Source organism: Ptychodera flava, chromosome 16 (assembly GCF_041260155.1).
Source record: "Ptychodera flava strain L36383 chromosome 16, AS_Pfla_20210202, whole genome shotgun sequence".
In the NCBI taxonomy this organism is placed as follows: Eukaryota; Metazoa; Hemichordata; class Enteropneusta; family Ptychoderidae; genus Ptychodera; species Ptychodera flava.
The window spans coordinates 30562446-30578192 of record NC_091943.1 but is presented as its reverse complement, the minus strand read 5'-3'; the positions used below and the strand labels follow the sequence as shown (position 1 = coordinate 30578192).

At 37.3% G+C, this 15747-nt stretch overlaps 2 protein-coding genes across 4 annotated transcripts in view; one reads left to right on the top strand and one right to left on the bottom strand.

Annotated features, from left to right (window-relative positions):
* Window positions 1-3363: 3363 nt before the first annotated feature.
* On the bottom strand, window positions 3364-11311 carry LOC139114543 (uncharacterized). 3 transcript variants are annotated; one of them, XM_070676329.1, is made up of 8 exons: window positions 9650-11311; window positions 9039-9355; window positions 8434-8676; window positions 8031-8107; window positions 7196-7403; window positions 6424-6821; window positions 5833-5985; window positions 3364-5605 (listed from the first exon to the last, which is right to left on the bottom strand). In XM_070676329.1, the coding sequence occupies exons 6-8, from the start codon at window positions 6766-6768 to the stop codon at window positions 5468-5470; spliced, it is 636 nt and encodes a 211-aa protein (XP_070532430.1). In that variant the 5' UTR covers window positions 6769-6821; window positions 7196-7403; window positions 8031-8107; window positions 8434-8676; window positions 9039-9355; window positions 9650-11311; the 3' UTR covers window positions 3364-5467. The 3 variants fall into 3 exon arrangements, 2 of the variants coding, with proteins under 2 accessions (XP_070532430.1, XP_070532431.1); XR_011547889.1 differs by lacking the exons at window positions 3364-5605; window positions 5833-5985; window positions 6424-6821 and having other exon boundaries at window positions 7271-7403; window positions 9056-9355; window positions 9650-10578; window positions 11062-11305; XM_070676330.1 differs by lacking the exons at window positions 5833-5985; window positions 7196-7403; window positions 8031-8107; ... (1 more) ...; window positions 9039-9355; window positions 9650-11311 and having other exon boundaries at window positions 3393-5605; window positions 6424-6800.
* Window positions 11312-11793: 482 nt separating this feature from the next.
* LOC139114567 (uncharacterized) overlaps window positions 11794-15747 on the top strand; it is an 89577-nt gene continuing 85623 nt past the window's right edge. Inside the window, exon 1 of the mRNA XM_070676376.1 lies at window positions 11794-11922. The gene's annotated coding sequence lies outside the window, so the exon portion shown is untranslated. The remainder of the gene's footprint in view (window positions 11923-15747) is intronic.

The window sequence follows — 15747 nt, the reverse complement described above, 5'->3', positions numbered from 1 at the left end:
GTTTATTTTAATTTTGTCAAAAGGGGTAACTTCTTCTAATTGTTGTACGTGCAGCGCAGATTATGCATCATACGGTACGGAGAGAGGGATATCATTAGGCCAAGGAGTAATTAATTAGATGCTTGTCGGAGAAGTGTGCATATAATAATGCGAATAATAATAGGTTCAATTTCCGTGAAAATTTCACCATAAGGGTATTTTGGGTCGAAAAGACCAAATATGATATCAGTTTCACTGCCCCATGTTTCCATGGTAACCATTTTAGGGGTTGATAATTTCAGTTTTGCTAATATCCCATGAAAAGTTACTTTGATTGATATATGAAAATTACCTAGTGGGGGAGTTCGGGTCAGAGAACACAAAAACCAGACTTATCTTAATGTTTCGAGTTGCCATGGTAACTATTCTGGGATTGAAAATGTTACTCTTTCACTAATTCCTATTAAAGAACTATTGGTTGATGTAAAAAAATCATAATAAGGGTTTTTCTTGTTAGCACACCAAAACAATCACACTCATTTTAATGTGAGATGTTTCCATGGTAACCATTCAGGAATAAAAATTACCAGTTTTTCAAAGATTCCACCTAAAATCCAGTAACCGACAGAATATGTTATAGCAAAGGGATATTTTGGGTTAGAAAGACCAAATATCCAGTGTAAAAATCCAGTAATCAACAGAAATATTATATCAAAGGGTTATTTTGGGTTAGAAAGAAAAACATGATATCAATTTTTTACTGCCCTGTGTTTCCATAGTAACATATTTGCATTTTAATATTTCAAAGTTTTCCAAATTCCATTAAAAGTAATCCCAGTTACTATGCAAATGCTCTCCTAAGTGTATTTATCACAGCATGAACTCCATGTTCAATTTTGTTTCATGTTGCCATGGTAACCATTCGGGTTTTTTATTTAAAACCATGCATATTTTAGATCAGGGGTAGCTTTTTCGTTAACCAGACAAGAAAAGGCTATTTTATGAGATTCTGCCCATGAAGTGAATTTTCTAGTCTTTTGATGTGTATACTTCACACCTTTAATACCAAAGGAAACAGGTATAATGGACGACAGTAGGACTCAAAAGTTTTGTGACCTATTAACAATCCGTTTCACTCTCAGAGTTGTATGCAAATTTTAAGTCGCCATGACAACATGAAAACAACATGGCCTTTCCAGCTCTAAGACATACTGCAGCTGTGCTAAAAATAGGCCATGGCCCTTCTGCCGGGAGGAGGTATAATTTCTGCGTCATTGGGTGGACTTGATTGATACATTATTATCAAAATGCAACGAGAATGCGTTTTATTGGCCATTGTTTCCTGTGCCTGTCATTCAGTAGTCAGTTCAGATATTGAAACTTTGTTGCAAAGTTCCGCACCGCACGGCCGGTCGTCTTCGTAATTTCCAGAACAAAGTCACATTATGTGCCCAGCTGGGTTTGACTGCATTTATCTAGCTCGTCCCAAAGTGACGGAGGGATCTTTCAACCTTTCAGCTTGGTGAAAAACGCATTTATTGATTTGCCAAAGGCCTGTGGACTCGCTTATTTTTGCACAAGTGCTACATGGACATAGGAAAAAGTTCGACTCACCTAACCCTCTCGATTGTTGAATACAACCATGGTCCATGATGAGAGTTTTCGAATCAAAAACTGTAGCCGTGCTCGAATACAAATGTCTTCTCATTAATTACGTCATTCTTGATATACAAGAGTTAGCATTCCAAACCTGTCACCTTTTTTTCAAAGTTTTGAGAAGGGCGGTATTTCCATCTGAATGATTGAACGACGTGAAACGCAAAATTCCATCGCATATTATCCGGCAATATGTGCACTGTACAGTAAAAATACTGTATACGCTGCAGCCAGTGCAGGTACGTATATACTCCACAAAATGGCCACAGACAGCGTGAACTTTCTGAAAGGATTTCCTAAACGTCCTCATTGGTACCTTAGAGACTTACATGTGATGTCCTGGAAAGTATTCTCTGCAGTAATTCCAGTTTCTGTTAACATGCACACATTTTATAGCTCAACGACATGATAGCGCGAGACAGTTCTACGGTACTATACACATTCTCGCGCTCCCAGGCTCAATTGCGCATGCTCATACTGGCGGACTACGTCACCTGTGTTTTGCTTCCATCGCGGCCGACTTGGCAACTTAGGTTGAGCAAACAAATAACGAACAGCCGAACGCACTCTCAGTGATGGCGGCCACCGTATTGTGTGCATACCGAGACGATCGCTCGCCGTGCGCGTGTTGATCCTCGAATTCTGACCCATAATCATTTAAAAAATGCATTCAAATGTGATAGTGAAAGCTGTTCTCAATTAATAAGGTGGCATACTCAGCATAGCTGGATGTTTATCGCTAGTTTACCTTAGACCTCGCGACATTTGCAGGAGAAGTTTCTTAGCACGGACAACTTGATAACATAAAGCATGGCGGTCTGTAAGTATTTTCATTAATGTGTTGTGTAATTTACGAGGTTCAAATTTTATTTAAATCAATTTAACAAGATTGAAACCGATTTAACCGTGTCCGCAGTGATTTAATCTGTACATTTCATGGCGTGATTTGTCATGGGTTATTTTTTATGCGTGTGGGTTTTTTATTTACGTCCATATGTGCGTTGCATATGAAGTGTGCATATCTAATTTTGAGCGAGCCGATAGAGCTAGAGGTCTGATTTTTGGTATATATGGATAACTTAGCAATACAAAATATGAAGAGTGTAGCACTTGTGGTTACTGAGTTATGCACAATAATGTATATTTGAGGTCAAAGGTCATTGAGGTCACGTGACATTTTGTCAAAAAATTGTATTGCTAAGTTATCCCTACAAACCAAAAATCAGACCTCTGGCTCTATTGGCTCGCTCAAAATTAGATATGCACATAATTAATAGTTCATTGAAGTCTGGGAATTCTGAAAAAGAGGTGGTGTTTATTTTAATTTTGTCAAAAGGGGTAACTTCTTCTAATTGTTGTACGTGCAGCGCAGATTATGCATCATACGGTACGGAGAGAGGGATATCATTAGGCCAAGGAGTAATTAATTAGATGCTTGTCGAGAAGTGACACTAAGCAGTTTAAAGCGATACCAGCAGGCCCAGACTTTTAACTTGTGTGCGAACTTTACGGATACACATTCAATAGGGAGCCACAGAACAGCGCCACAAAACGGCAAAAATTAGAGAGGCACCTTTTTCATCAAATAGGCAGAAATCAATGTATTATTGCCTTATTTGTATTGTACGGTGATTTTTTAACAGCACAATGGCAAATTAACTGTAATGTTATTAAAAATTACTTCAAACCATAACATAAATGATCAAAACAGGCACGTGCATATAGAATAAAACATTTTTTTTATTTCTTGAAGTGACAAGACTCAAATAAATTACAAATAAACAAAGTTTCGGGCAAACATCTTTTACAAACTCTCTGAATATCAAAAGTAACTTATCCCACAAAGTTGCATTTAAAAAAAAGGGAGAAATAAAGAGCTAAACAAAAAAAAATATAGGAAACGAAAAGGAAAGGTACATAGAAACTGAAAAAATACAAATTGACATTGTTAAAGCAATGTAAGCTTAACATCTGTACCAAGTTTCATGAAATCCAATGCAGTATTCTCGACATATCAGTCTAATTATGAAACTTAGGTAATTGACATGATACTGCTACATGCCGTTCAACAAATCAATGTGCAAATGTATGATGTAAGTCAATGTCCTTATACCAACTTTGAATGATACTGGTGGAAAGATGTCTGAGTTATGGCTCTGAACATGGAAAGATCGTAACAAAATGGCCGCCATGCAGCCATATTTAATCTTACTGTCTAAAAAATCTACATGCATATGTATGACATAAGTCAATGTCCATGTACCAACCTTGAATAAAATCGGTTGAGACTTGCCAGAGTTATGGCTTTTGACATGAAAAAAAACATAACAAAATGGCTGCCATGTGGTCATATTGGATCATATCGTGAAACAAATCGATATACATATGTATTACATGAGTCAATGTCCTTGTACAACTTTGAATAAAATCGGTTGAGATATGATTGAGTAATTGCTCCGTACATGAAAAAATTGTAACAAAATGGTGGCATGGCAGCCATATCGACGTGCATATGTATGACATAGGTCAAAGTCATTGTACAAAGTTTGAATAAAATCCATTTAGACGGGCCTGAGTTATGGCTAAGGACATGAAAAAATTGTAACAAAATGGCTGCCATGCGGCCATATTGGATCATATCATGAAACAAATTGACATGCATATGTATGACATAGGTCAATGTCCTTGTACCGACTTTGAATAAAATCGGTTGAGATATGCCTGAGTTATGGCTCCGTACATGACAAAATTGTAATAAGATTGCCGCATGGCAGCCATATTGGATCATGTTGTGAAACAATTGATGTGCATATGTATGATGAAGGTCAATGTCCTTGTACCAACTTTCAATAAAATCGGTTGAAACATGTCCGAGTTATGGCTCCGTACATAAAAAAATTGTAATAAAATGGTCGCACGATGGCCATATTGGATCATATCACAAAACAAATCGACGTGCATATGTATGACATATCAAGTAATCCTTGTGCCAAGTTTGAATGAAATCGCTCCATGTATCTCTGAGATATCTGGGTGAACGGACGGATGCATGGACAGACAAACGCACACACTGACACACGCACGGACATGACCAAACCTATAAGTCCCCCAGGACGGTATCTGTGGGGACTAAAAATACAAGCATCAATTTAGTAAAAATATGATTCATAGAAAGAACCAGGTTTCATTGTTTTTATTTACATATTGGTTTGTTATTGACTTAATTAATTTGTTCTTTACATGTTTATTTTATCACATGATTTATCTTTACTTTTATCACTATGGCCATCATTATTTCACGTTGCTTATTTGGTTCTGTATGAACCCCTTTGTGTTTTTGGCAATTTCACATGACTGGGATTGTCATCACATGATGCTCCCTTACCATAAGTTCTAATTTCTTTAAACCATTATGGCCAGGTACTTTACTATACCGGTCCATTCCCTTCCTAATCTCATGATGGATACTCTCTACACCGTTCTGTGAGGAAACCAAAGCCAAACCCTGTGTTTTCAATCTGAGGGATGACATGATCTTCTAACATATGCATTTTGGGGGTTACACGTTCATAAGGAAAGTGTTCTCTGTAATATGCCATTAAATGTGATATGTTTCCCTTCCTAATCTCATGATGGATACTCTCTACACCGTTCTGTGAGGAAACCAAAGCCAAACCCTGAAATCGGAGGGATGATATGATCTTCTAACATATGCATTTTGGGGTACACTTTCATAAGGAAAGTGTTCTCTGTAATATGCCATTAAATGTGATATGTTTGAACTGAGAATATAACTGCTAATATGTTCAACTGACATTCTATTGCTTGTACTCTAAAGATTATGGCAGGCTGCAAATTTTGAAAATATTGGCTTATACAGACCACAAATGTGTGCAGCCTGTTCATTCAGCTGTGGGCATATTCTTGCTGTGGTCCTGATGACGCTCTTGCACGTTTGAATGTTTTCTTCCTGAAACACAAAAATAAAAAAAGGATATGATAACTTTCTTTCAAAGAAGCAAACAGAGCTGTTTCACTGAAAGTAGGTCAAAATAATGTAGACGAAATACATCTTCTGTAGTATATATATAACACACAATAAATCTAACACTGAAAGCTTGAAAATCATGACAAGCAGAATACTGAACCTTTTAATGACTTTAGCAACAAAACAGTGTACAGTTGTAAAACACATACTTTACAGCACTTGTTCACATGATTGTCAATGAATGCCTGCCCGTGGTAAGAATGACGTCCAACACCAAATGACTGCAGAGCTTGGTCAATACCGCAGACTACAAAACCACATTGTTTTGGCAGTTTCGCTTTTACGTCTGTAGCTTCAGATATCTAAGAAAACAAAGATAAACACTGTGTTGTCTGGAAATGACTGCACTACAAATGTGCACAAGCCAAAATTCTGAAAATGCAGCATAGACATGACTGTGCACTTGAGATTGACAATGTTATTGCTTATCATCACAAAAATGATCTTACTTCTGGTATCAATATGCCATTTTCAAAGATGAAGGAGACCCTCTGAGATCTCAGGTTGCTAGACAGGTTATCTGTGGGTGTTCTCACATGATACAGGAAATTTAACACCATGCTAAACAAACATTACATGTTTATTTAACATGGCAACTATTCCAGTTTGATAAAAAGTGACTTGGCTAGCAACTCACTGCCACTTAAATTAATTGTGTCTCACAAGATTTCAAAATTATCACAAAATCATGTATTTTTATTTTGTTAATGTACTATGATCTTCTATTCATAAATACTAACCTTCCTGTCAGCTTCTTCACTGAGTTCCTGCACTTTCTCCTGGGCTTTTTTAACTTTGCCCAAGGTCATTAGTGGCGGTCTGCCATCATCTTCACTGTTGTCGTCATCATCATCATCATTGTCACAGTCATCATCAGCAAGGAGAGCCTTTTCAACACTATCAGCCAAGGTCTTAGCTTCTTCTTGGAGTTCTTTCGCTTCACACTGTAATGTCTCGACTTGTTTCAACATGGCTACATATGTGTCAAATCCAGCAGGCTTCAGCACGGGTTCATCAATGTCATCATCTCTCTCCAGAGTCGTGATGATCTTGATATCCAGTACTGCACAGCTAGCTTCCATCATGGTGAAAAACTTTTAAAACAAGCCAGAACTGATGTGCACCCTGGCACTGCAACCTGTGATAAAATATAAGGGTTAGCACATGTATCTTTTACTTTAATGTATGACAATATCTTGTAACTTTAATTCATACCTACCTATTTATGAAGAAAACACTACATAAATATACAACAACTAGATTGATCACAAATACTGACATATGTGCTGGCTTCATTGTCAACTTGTTTTCGCATATAGCTTCACTAATAAACTTCTATTTGTCTACACCATTATGGACATAGTGGCATGCACACATGTAGATGGGTCACAGTGTGGTCTGTTGAACTGTTCAGAGAAAGGTAAAGTGAACTGATTGAAACAGAACAGAGCTATATGTTTAGTTGGTCAATGGAAGCAAACAACATAGTGGATTGAATTTATTAGTACATACTCTGTGCAGTGGTACATTGAAAGTGGCTTTCTGACACTATTGTAGTGCTGCATGGCATGCCTTAGGTTTCCAGCAGTTGAAAGAAATTCACTGTGACATTTTCTGATATCATCAAGGGTTCTCTTCTTCATTGATGACAATGGCTGTTCCTCCTTCAGCAACTGTGTTTGTTCCTTGCTGATCACACAGCATACGCAAAAATATTTCCCTAAAATATTTCAATGTGAGGAAGACAAGAACAAAACTGACATAATTACTTAAAAACCTTAGTAGGTATAGACATGACTGGTGTTCATGAAGTCAATTTGATGTGCATGTGTGAACAGTTCACATATGCACATCAATTGACTCTTGGAGAGGATGTACCTGTAATATGCAAACTTATCAATTTAAATATTTATTTCAAAGAAATTCATGGTTACTACATTTTGCATTGCCAGTATACATATTAATACTATGTGTAAGAATTAAATTGAGAAATAAACACAAGAATTTCTACAGAGAAAACAATCATTTGTCAATAGCTTGCAAATATTTATCAAGATCTGACCCATTGTGTACCCCTTCCTTTAAATTTATCTGACTAATCAATGTTAGCTGTGAATGTCTTAAGTCAACGAAAAACTACAACAAATTATCATAATTGTGTTCTACAGCATATCATACACAATGCATGCTGATTATTAACAGTCGCACATATTGCAAACTGATAGGTCAAGGATGTACACATGTAAATCATAGGTAAAACTGAAGTGTACACAATAAACTGCCTGTCCTGTCAGTGCCTCAACTTTTCTCACGTATAAATCATAGCATGCAAGTATACATTTCATACCATTTGGTCCAGACAATCCATAACTCTTGGCCAGATACTCATAATCTCCCATCATCCGTGCTAATAGTGTCTTGTCCCTGAAATAAATCAAAGTGGAATGTAAGACAATTGTCCACACCATTCTAAATTAATGCCATGTTTCTACACATCAATGCATTTTGTACATGCAAGAAAACAACTTTGCCCTTTGTACTATTTAATGTAGGTATCATATTTATGCTGCATAAGTTTGGTCAGATTTGCACATTGTTTTTTCAGATTTTTGGATCAGCAGTATAATGCATGTATTAAACTTGGATAACCAATATGTATGTATCTCAAGTTCCTAATATTGTACCACAATAGATATATGGTACAATCTGTTCATTGTTTTGTAAAACACAGTATGCATGTTTAGACTTACTTCCACTTTGTGCCATCCAGTTTGTCTACCTGACCTCTGTTAACAGCTAAAGCTATTTCTAAATTGTAATAGGAATCAGGTGCTGCAAATGTACTCCAAATCACTGTATTATCTGCTACATTTGGATTACTGATGTTAGCAACTTGGTAAACCATTCTCAGGGTTCCCTGACCCTTGTCCCCACCTAACTTTATCCAAATTTCACTGGTAGGTATTGTACCATGCCGGGTAAGTTTGCTAGACCTGAGGACAAATATGAACAAGATGCAAAAACAACAGTAACACATATATTCAGTAATATGTGATAACAAGATTACTTATCCACAGTCTTTCTCTACATGATCATAATAGAGTTTGCACACAATCCCAAAACTCTGACTGCAAGCCTGCTGTCCCAATATTAATACTCATGTGCTTATATAAGAGCATATAAGAACAATCTAGAACTTTTATTGACATGCTAATTACTCTTCTAAAATTCTCTCTCTTACACAACTAATTAAATTTCCAGAAAATTCCAAACATGACTTATTAAATTCATGGTTGTGAGGTCAAGAAGGACAGTGACCTTGATGAGTGTGGGGAAAATGACCTGCATAACATACCTCACTTCCATATTCACATGCCATGCCTTGAAGTAACGCCGTAATTTCCTCTTGGCAGCCCATGTTGTTCCCATAGCAACTTCCAAATGAAGGCCAGCACCTGGAGGTATGTCAGGAGTGAGTCCCAAGATCTGGAGGATTTTCCTTCTTGTCCTTTTGTTGGTGTCTCACCTCCTCTCACTCAGCTGCAGCATCGCATCACCACCACTGACAATGTCTCTCCTCTGACTTAACTGCAACACCCTCTGACGTCTTGTCCTAGTGCTAGCTTCTGAGGTTGTTTTTCGTGGCTTTGGTGTATATGTTAAACACAATGGCTGAAAAAATCACACCAAAAATTGAAAAACCAAATTTATCTTTCAAAAGTATATGTGGGTGATAAATTCATGAAATTGGACTAGCTCATTACTTGATGAAATTAATTTGTTTAATTTGTTGAACCACTACCAGGTCACACATGTACTACAAAACCAAATAAATGTTATTACAAATACAAATTTACAAATTATCATATTCCATGATAGCTTTATCAGAAGAATTTACTCCAAAATCTAACTGTATATTGATATGTGGGTATAGATCAGCAAGAGTAATGCCGGTAAAAAACTCACCTGGCCCTTGGTTTTAACCTTTATCAAACTATCATCACTTCTGTTTGCTTCTATTTTTTTCTTGACAAGTGTTGTTGCCATTTCTTCATACTGTAGCAGCATATGCACCGCTGATACATTCTGCAACACAATTTCTGCGGCCTTCACTGCACATATATTGTTCTGCCTATCCCTTGATGTTTCATCATTTGATGTCTCGGTATTGATTTGGTCAGGAATGGGGACTGGAGTATGGTGGCTTCTGATGGGAAATGGGCTCACTGACGAGAAGCAGTGGTCTCCAGCAATGGACTGGTAAACACACCATTCCGTGTTGTGTTGCAGATCTTGCAGTGGCACAACTGACTTACAACCGACATTCCCATAATCACATGTGACTGTGGTATTTGATAGCATGTTTGCAAAGGCAATGGGGGACTTACAATAGATTCACACATAATAGAGAGACGGCAAACAGGACAGGATGAAGAAACTTGCAACCACTGACACAAACATTCAGCACAACACACATGTGGTCCATCACACAAAAGTTGTATTGATCCATCTATTATGTCTTTTCAAATGGTACACTCCATTTCTTCAATGAGATCATTGAACCTCTGTCTCTGCAAGGGAATGAATCTTCTCATCTTTTTTCCTGCCCTCTGTTTTACCAGCTGCTGTTAGATTTGTACTGCCATGAGTTTCACTCTGTAGTTTCCCCGTCTTTCCTGTCTCCTTGCCAGTGATACCAGAAATGTCACTGCCTTGGTATTGACTTGGTCTGCCCCTGTTTTTACTGTGTCTTTCTTTTTCTTTCCTGCCTTACACAATGCATCACACACCGCACATCTCCGTACTCTACAGTGTTTGGACCATTTCACTACGTGTGTCCCTGGCCGATAGGTTTTGTTATTGCTTTCTGCCTGCTGCCATGAAGCAATGACTCTCTTACAGAGACAACAAAAATTAGACGGGTGAACATCAGAATGTCTTCACTAAAACTGTACATGTACTCTGAAACAATTCTTTAACTCCACGATAAAATTGGAGCATGGATAACTTGTGCCATTTATTTTCCGTGCACAAATACGACACCGGTTTTTTAGCACACGAGCATGAAATTCGAATGACATTTTCACAGTCTAGGCCAACAGACGATTGAAAAAGACGCCAGAAAATATGTCAGTGTGTAAACAAACCCGTTACCAGGAGACATGCGTGATGGTCCGAAAAACTATGCTCAACTGCAACGCACATATGGACGTAAATAAAAAACCCACACGCATAAAAATAACCCATGACAAATCACGCCATGAAATGTACAGATTAAATCACTGCGGACACGGTTAAATCGGTTTCAATCTTGTTAAAATTGATTTAAATAAATTTGAACCTCGTAAATTACACAACACATTAATGAAAATACTTACAGACCGCCATGCTTTATGTTATCAAGTTGTCCGTGCTAAGAAACTTCTCCTGCAAATGTCGCGAGGTCTAAGGTAAACTAGCGATAAACATCAGCTATGCTGAGTATGCCACCTTATTAATTGAGAACAGCTTTCACTATCACATTTGAATGCATTTTTTAATGATTATGGGTCAGAATTCGAGGATCAACACGCGCACGGCGAGCGATCGTCTCGGTATGCACACAATACGGTGGCCGCCATCACTGAGAGTGCGTTCGGCTGTTCGTTATTTGTTTGCTCAACTAAGTTGCCAAGTCGGCCGCGATGGAAGCAAAACACAGGTGACGTAGTCCGCCAGTATGAGCATGCGCAATTGAGCCTGGGAGCGCGAGAATGTGTATAGTACCGTAGAACTGTCTCGCGCTATCATGTCGTTGAGCTATAAAATGTGTGCATGTTAACAGAAACTGGAATTACTGCAGAGAATACTTTCCAGGACATCACATGTAAGTCTCTAAGGTACCAATGAGGACGTTTAGGAAATCCTTTCAGAAAGTTCACGCCGTCTGTGGCCATTTTGTGGAGTATATACGTACCTGCACTGGCTGCAGCGTATACAGTATTTTTACTGTACAGTGCACATATTGCCGGATAATATGCGATGGAATTTTGCGTTTCACGTCGTTCAATCATTCAGATGGAAATACCGCCCTTCTCAAAACTTTGAAAAAAAAGGTGACAGGTTTGGAATGCTAACTCTTGTATATCAAGAATGACGTAATTTAATGAGAAGACATTTGTATTCGAGCACGGCTACAGTTTTTGATTCGAAAACTCTCATCATGGACCATGGTTGTATTCAACAATCGAGAGGGTTAGGTGAGTCGAACTTTTTCCTATGTCCATGTAGCACTTGTGCAAAAATAAGCGAGTCCACAGGCCTTTGGCAAATCAATAAATGCGTTTTTCACCAAGCTGAAAGGTTGAAAGATCCCTCCGTCACTTTGGGACGAGCTAGATAAATGCAGTCAAACCCAGCTGGGCACATAATGTGACTTTGTTCTGGAAATTACGAAGACGACCGGCCGTGCGGTGCGGAACTTTGCAACAAAGTTTCAATATCTGAACTGACTACTTGAATGACAGGCACAGGAAACAATGGCCAATAAAACGCATTCTCGTTGCATTTTGATAATAATGTATCAATCACAATGACACAGAAATTATGCCTCCTCCGGCAGAAGGGCCGTGGCCATTTTTAGCCCTGCTACAGTATGTCTTAGAGCTGGAAAGGCCATGTTGTTGCCAGGTTGTCATGGCTACTTTTAAAATTTGCATACAACTCTGAGAGTGAAACGGTTGTTAATAGGTCACAAAACTTTTGAGTCCCACTGTCGTCCATTATACCTGTTTCCTTGGGTATTAAAGGTGTGCAAGTATACACATCAAAAGACTAGAAATTCACTTCATGGGCAGAATCTCATAAAATAGCCTTTTCTTGTCTGGTTAACGAAAAGCTACCCCTGATCTAAATATGCATGGTTTTAAATAAAAAACCCGAATGGTTACCATGGCAACATGAAACAAAATTGAACATGGAGTTCATGCTGTGATAAATACACTTAGGAGAGCATTTGCATAGTAACTGGGATTACTTTTAATGGAATTTGGAAAACTTTGAAATATTAAAATGCAAATATGTTACTATGGAAACACAGGGCAGTAAAATTGATATCATGTTTTGTCTTTCTAACCCAAAATAACCCTTTGATATAATATTTCTGTTGATTACTGGATTTTTACACTGGATATTTGGTCTTTCTAACCCAAAATATCCCTTTGCTATAACATATTCTGTCGGTTACTGGATTTTAGGTGAATATTTGAAAAACTGGTAATTTTTATTCCTGAATGGTTACCATGGAAACATCTCACATTAAAATGAGTGTGATTGTTTTGGTGTGCTAACAAGAAAAACCCTTATTATGATTTTTTTACATCAACCAATAGTTCTTTAATAGGAATTAGTGAAAGAGTAACATTTTCAATCCCAGAATAGTTACCATGGCAACTCGAAACATTAAGATAAGTCTGGTTTTTGTGTTCTCTGACCCGAACTCCCCCACTAGGTAATTTTCATATATCAATCAAAGTAACTTTTCATGGGATATTAGCAAAACTGAAATTTTCAACCCCTAAAATGGTTACCATGGAAACATGGGGCAGTGAAACTGATATCATATTTGGTCTTTTCGACCCAAAATACCCTTATGGTGAAATTTTCACGGAAATGAACCTATTATTATTCGCATTATTATTTCTATATAATACTTATATAATAATAATAATAATAATAATATAATAATATATAATAATAATAATAATAATAATAATAATAATAATAATAATAATTTCTAAATTCTGTTGTTCTGTTGTTGTGGCAAGTTTATTTCGGGAAACCTCCCTCCTTCCCTGGCATACAGATATCGGCAACACTACGCAAGGGCCCTCACTATATAGGCACTCATGCAAAAATAGGATCCTGTTCATATTCTTCACGATGTTGTTCTGACTGAACATCAAAATTGGTCGATTTAGAAAATCGTTTATCAAAACTAGGAATTCTTCCCGGCTTTTTTAAAATATCTTGAATTGCGATAAGACCGACTGCTAAATAATTATTGCATACTGTACATTAAACAATTAGACTAAAGCTGTTTGAGCTATGTAATCAACAGCATAGGACAATGCCCAAGGAACGTAAGCTTTTTCTTATCCTTCTAAGAAATACTGGCTTACATGTAACAAACAATAACGGGGATATTTATTTATTTATTTATTTTACTTTATTTAAACAGGATAAGTCAATTCATTTCCCACACAAAGGTGTTCTATGATCTCCCATGACGTCCTGCATAAAAAGCAAAAGGTACACAACAAACAAATAAAAACAGACACGTAGAATGAATAAAATTGACAAAAGTACATCAAAAGTGACGAGACTTAAAAACACAAAGCGTACAAATTAAACATATTTCTTCACTAAAGATATAAAATTACAAAGTTCTTTTTGAGATATTATATATGAGGGTAGAGTATTCCATAGTCTTGTGCCTCTATTCAGAAATGTGTTTCTACCCTTCTGTAGGCGGGACATGGGCACAATTAATTTATCACTAACAGTAGATCTTGTAAAACGCCTGGAAGCGCTTAACAAAATAAGCTCTTGAAAATCAGTAGATAAATATGGAGGGGCAAATCTATTAAAACATTTCCAAGTCATCACAGCTAACTGTATATTCCACTGATGGTTTATAGGATGCCATTTTAGATGAGATAAGGCCAATGATGACGAAGAAAACTTTCCCCTACCAAGAACTAATTTGGCTGCTCTACTATGCAACCTCTGAATCTTTGTTTGCATTCCTTTACTGCACGTCATCCAGACAACGCCACAATACGTCATCAATGGAAAAACTAACGCTTTCACCATCAACTCACAGGTTTTCTGGTCGAGAAATTTGCGTATACGCCATATGGCTCCAAGACGTCTCGATACAGATTCGGCAATCATATTACCATGAGATTCCCAGTTTAAGTATTGGTCTAACACAACACCAAGATATTTAAATTGACTGACAACATCAATTTCGATATCATTAAATTTCAAAACTAAATTTCTATTTCTGAGACGTTGAGGTGTACCAAAAATCATGGACTTAGTTTTGTCAACGTTAAGGATTAATCTGTTTGTATCCATCCATTTACTAACTGATATAAAATCACTGAGTAACGAGTTTTGTATTTTTTGTAAGTCATCTGCTGCATAAAACATGCGGTGTCATCAGCATATAAAATCACTTTGCATAATTTAGTTACAGATGGCAGATCATTTACATACATCAAAAAGAAAAGTGGCCCTAAAATCGAGCCTTGGGGCACTCCAATTTAGACAGGTGATGCTTCTGACAGAGATCCATTTATATTCGTGCGTTGTGTGCGATCTGCTAGATAGTTTTTCATCCAATCAAGTTCAAGACCGTTCACGCCAAACTTTGACAGCTTTTCAACAACAACACATGATTGACAGTGTCGAAAGCTTTGATAGGTCAATATAATAGCACCTGTCAGCATTCCACTGTCCATGTTGGAGAGAATATAATCGACAACATTTAAAAGGGAAGTTTCGGTAGAGTGTGATGGCCTAAAACCTGATTGGTTGTCACATATGAGGCCATTCTCATTTAAATAACTATAAAGTTGAGAATGAACAGCACGTTCCAAAATCTTTGTAGCTATAGGCAACACCGATATTGGACGATAGTTGTTCATGTCAGATTTGCTACCCTTTTTAAAAAGTGGTGTAACCTTGGCCATTTTCCACTGGTCAGGAATTTTTCCAGTACGTAGTGACATATTGAATAAATGAGTGAGGGGACCTATATATGATAGGAGCTCCACATTTGAGTAATTTTGCCGGGATGGAATCAAGACCAGTTGCCTTGGTAATTGATATACTATTGAGTTGGTCCAAAACAAAAGTTGGATCAATTTCTTTAAAAACGAACTTGCGTACTTTCGAATTTTTGTGACCAGCTGGTAGGATGTTGTTGGCTAAATCTCCAAAAGATTTGTAAGTTTCAAGCCAATATTGGCAAAAAATCGTTAAAAGAATTTGCCATCTTAATATCATCCGCAATAATA

Coding starts and splice junctions, on each gene's coding strand:
- LOC139114543 (XM_070676329.1), bottom strand. CDS start 6,768: ATGATGGAAGCTAGCTGTGCAGTACTGGATATCAAGATCATCACGACT. Junction 5,986..6,423: donor GTGAAGAAGCTGACAGGAAG/GTTAGTATTTAT, acceptor TTGTTTTCTTAG/ATATCTGAAGCTACAGACGT. Junction 5,606..5,832: donor ATGTGAACAAGTGCTGTAAA/GTATGTGTTTTA, acceptor TTTGTGTTTCAG/GAAGAAAACATTCAAACGTG.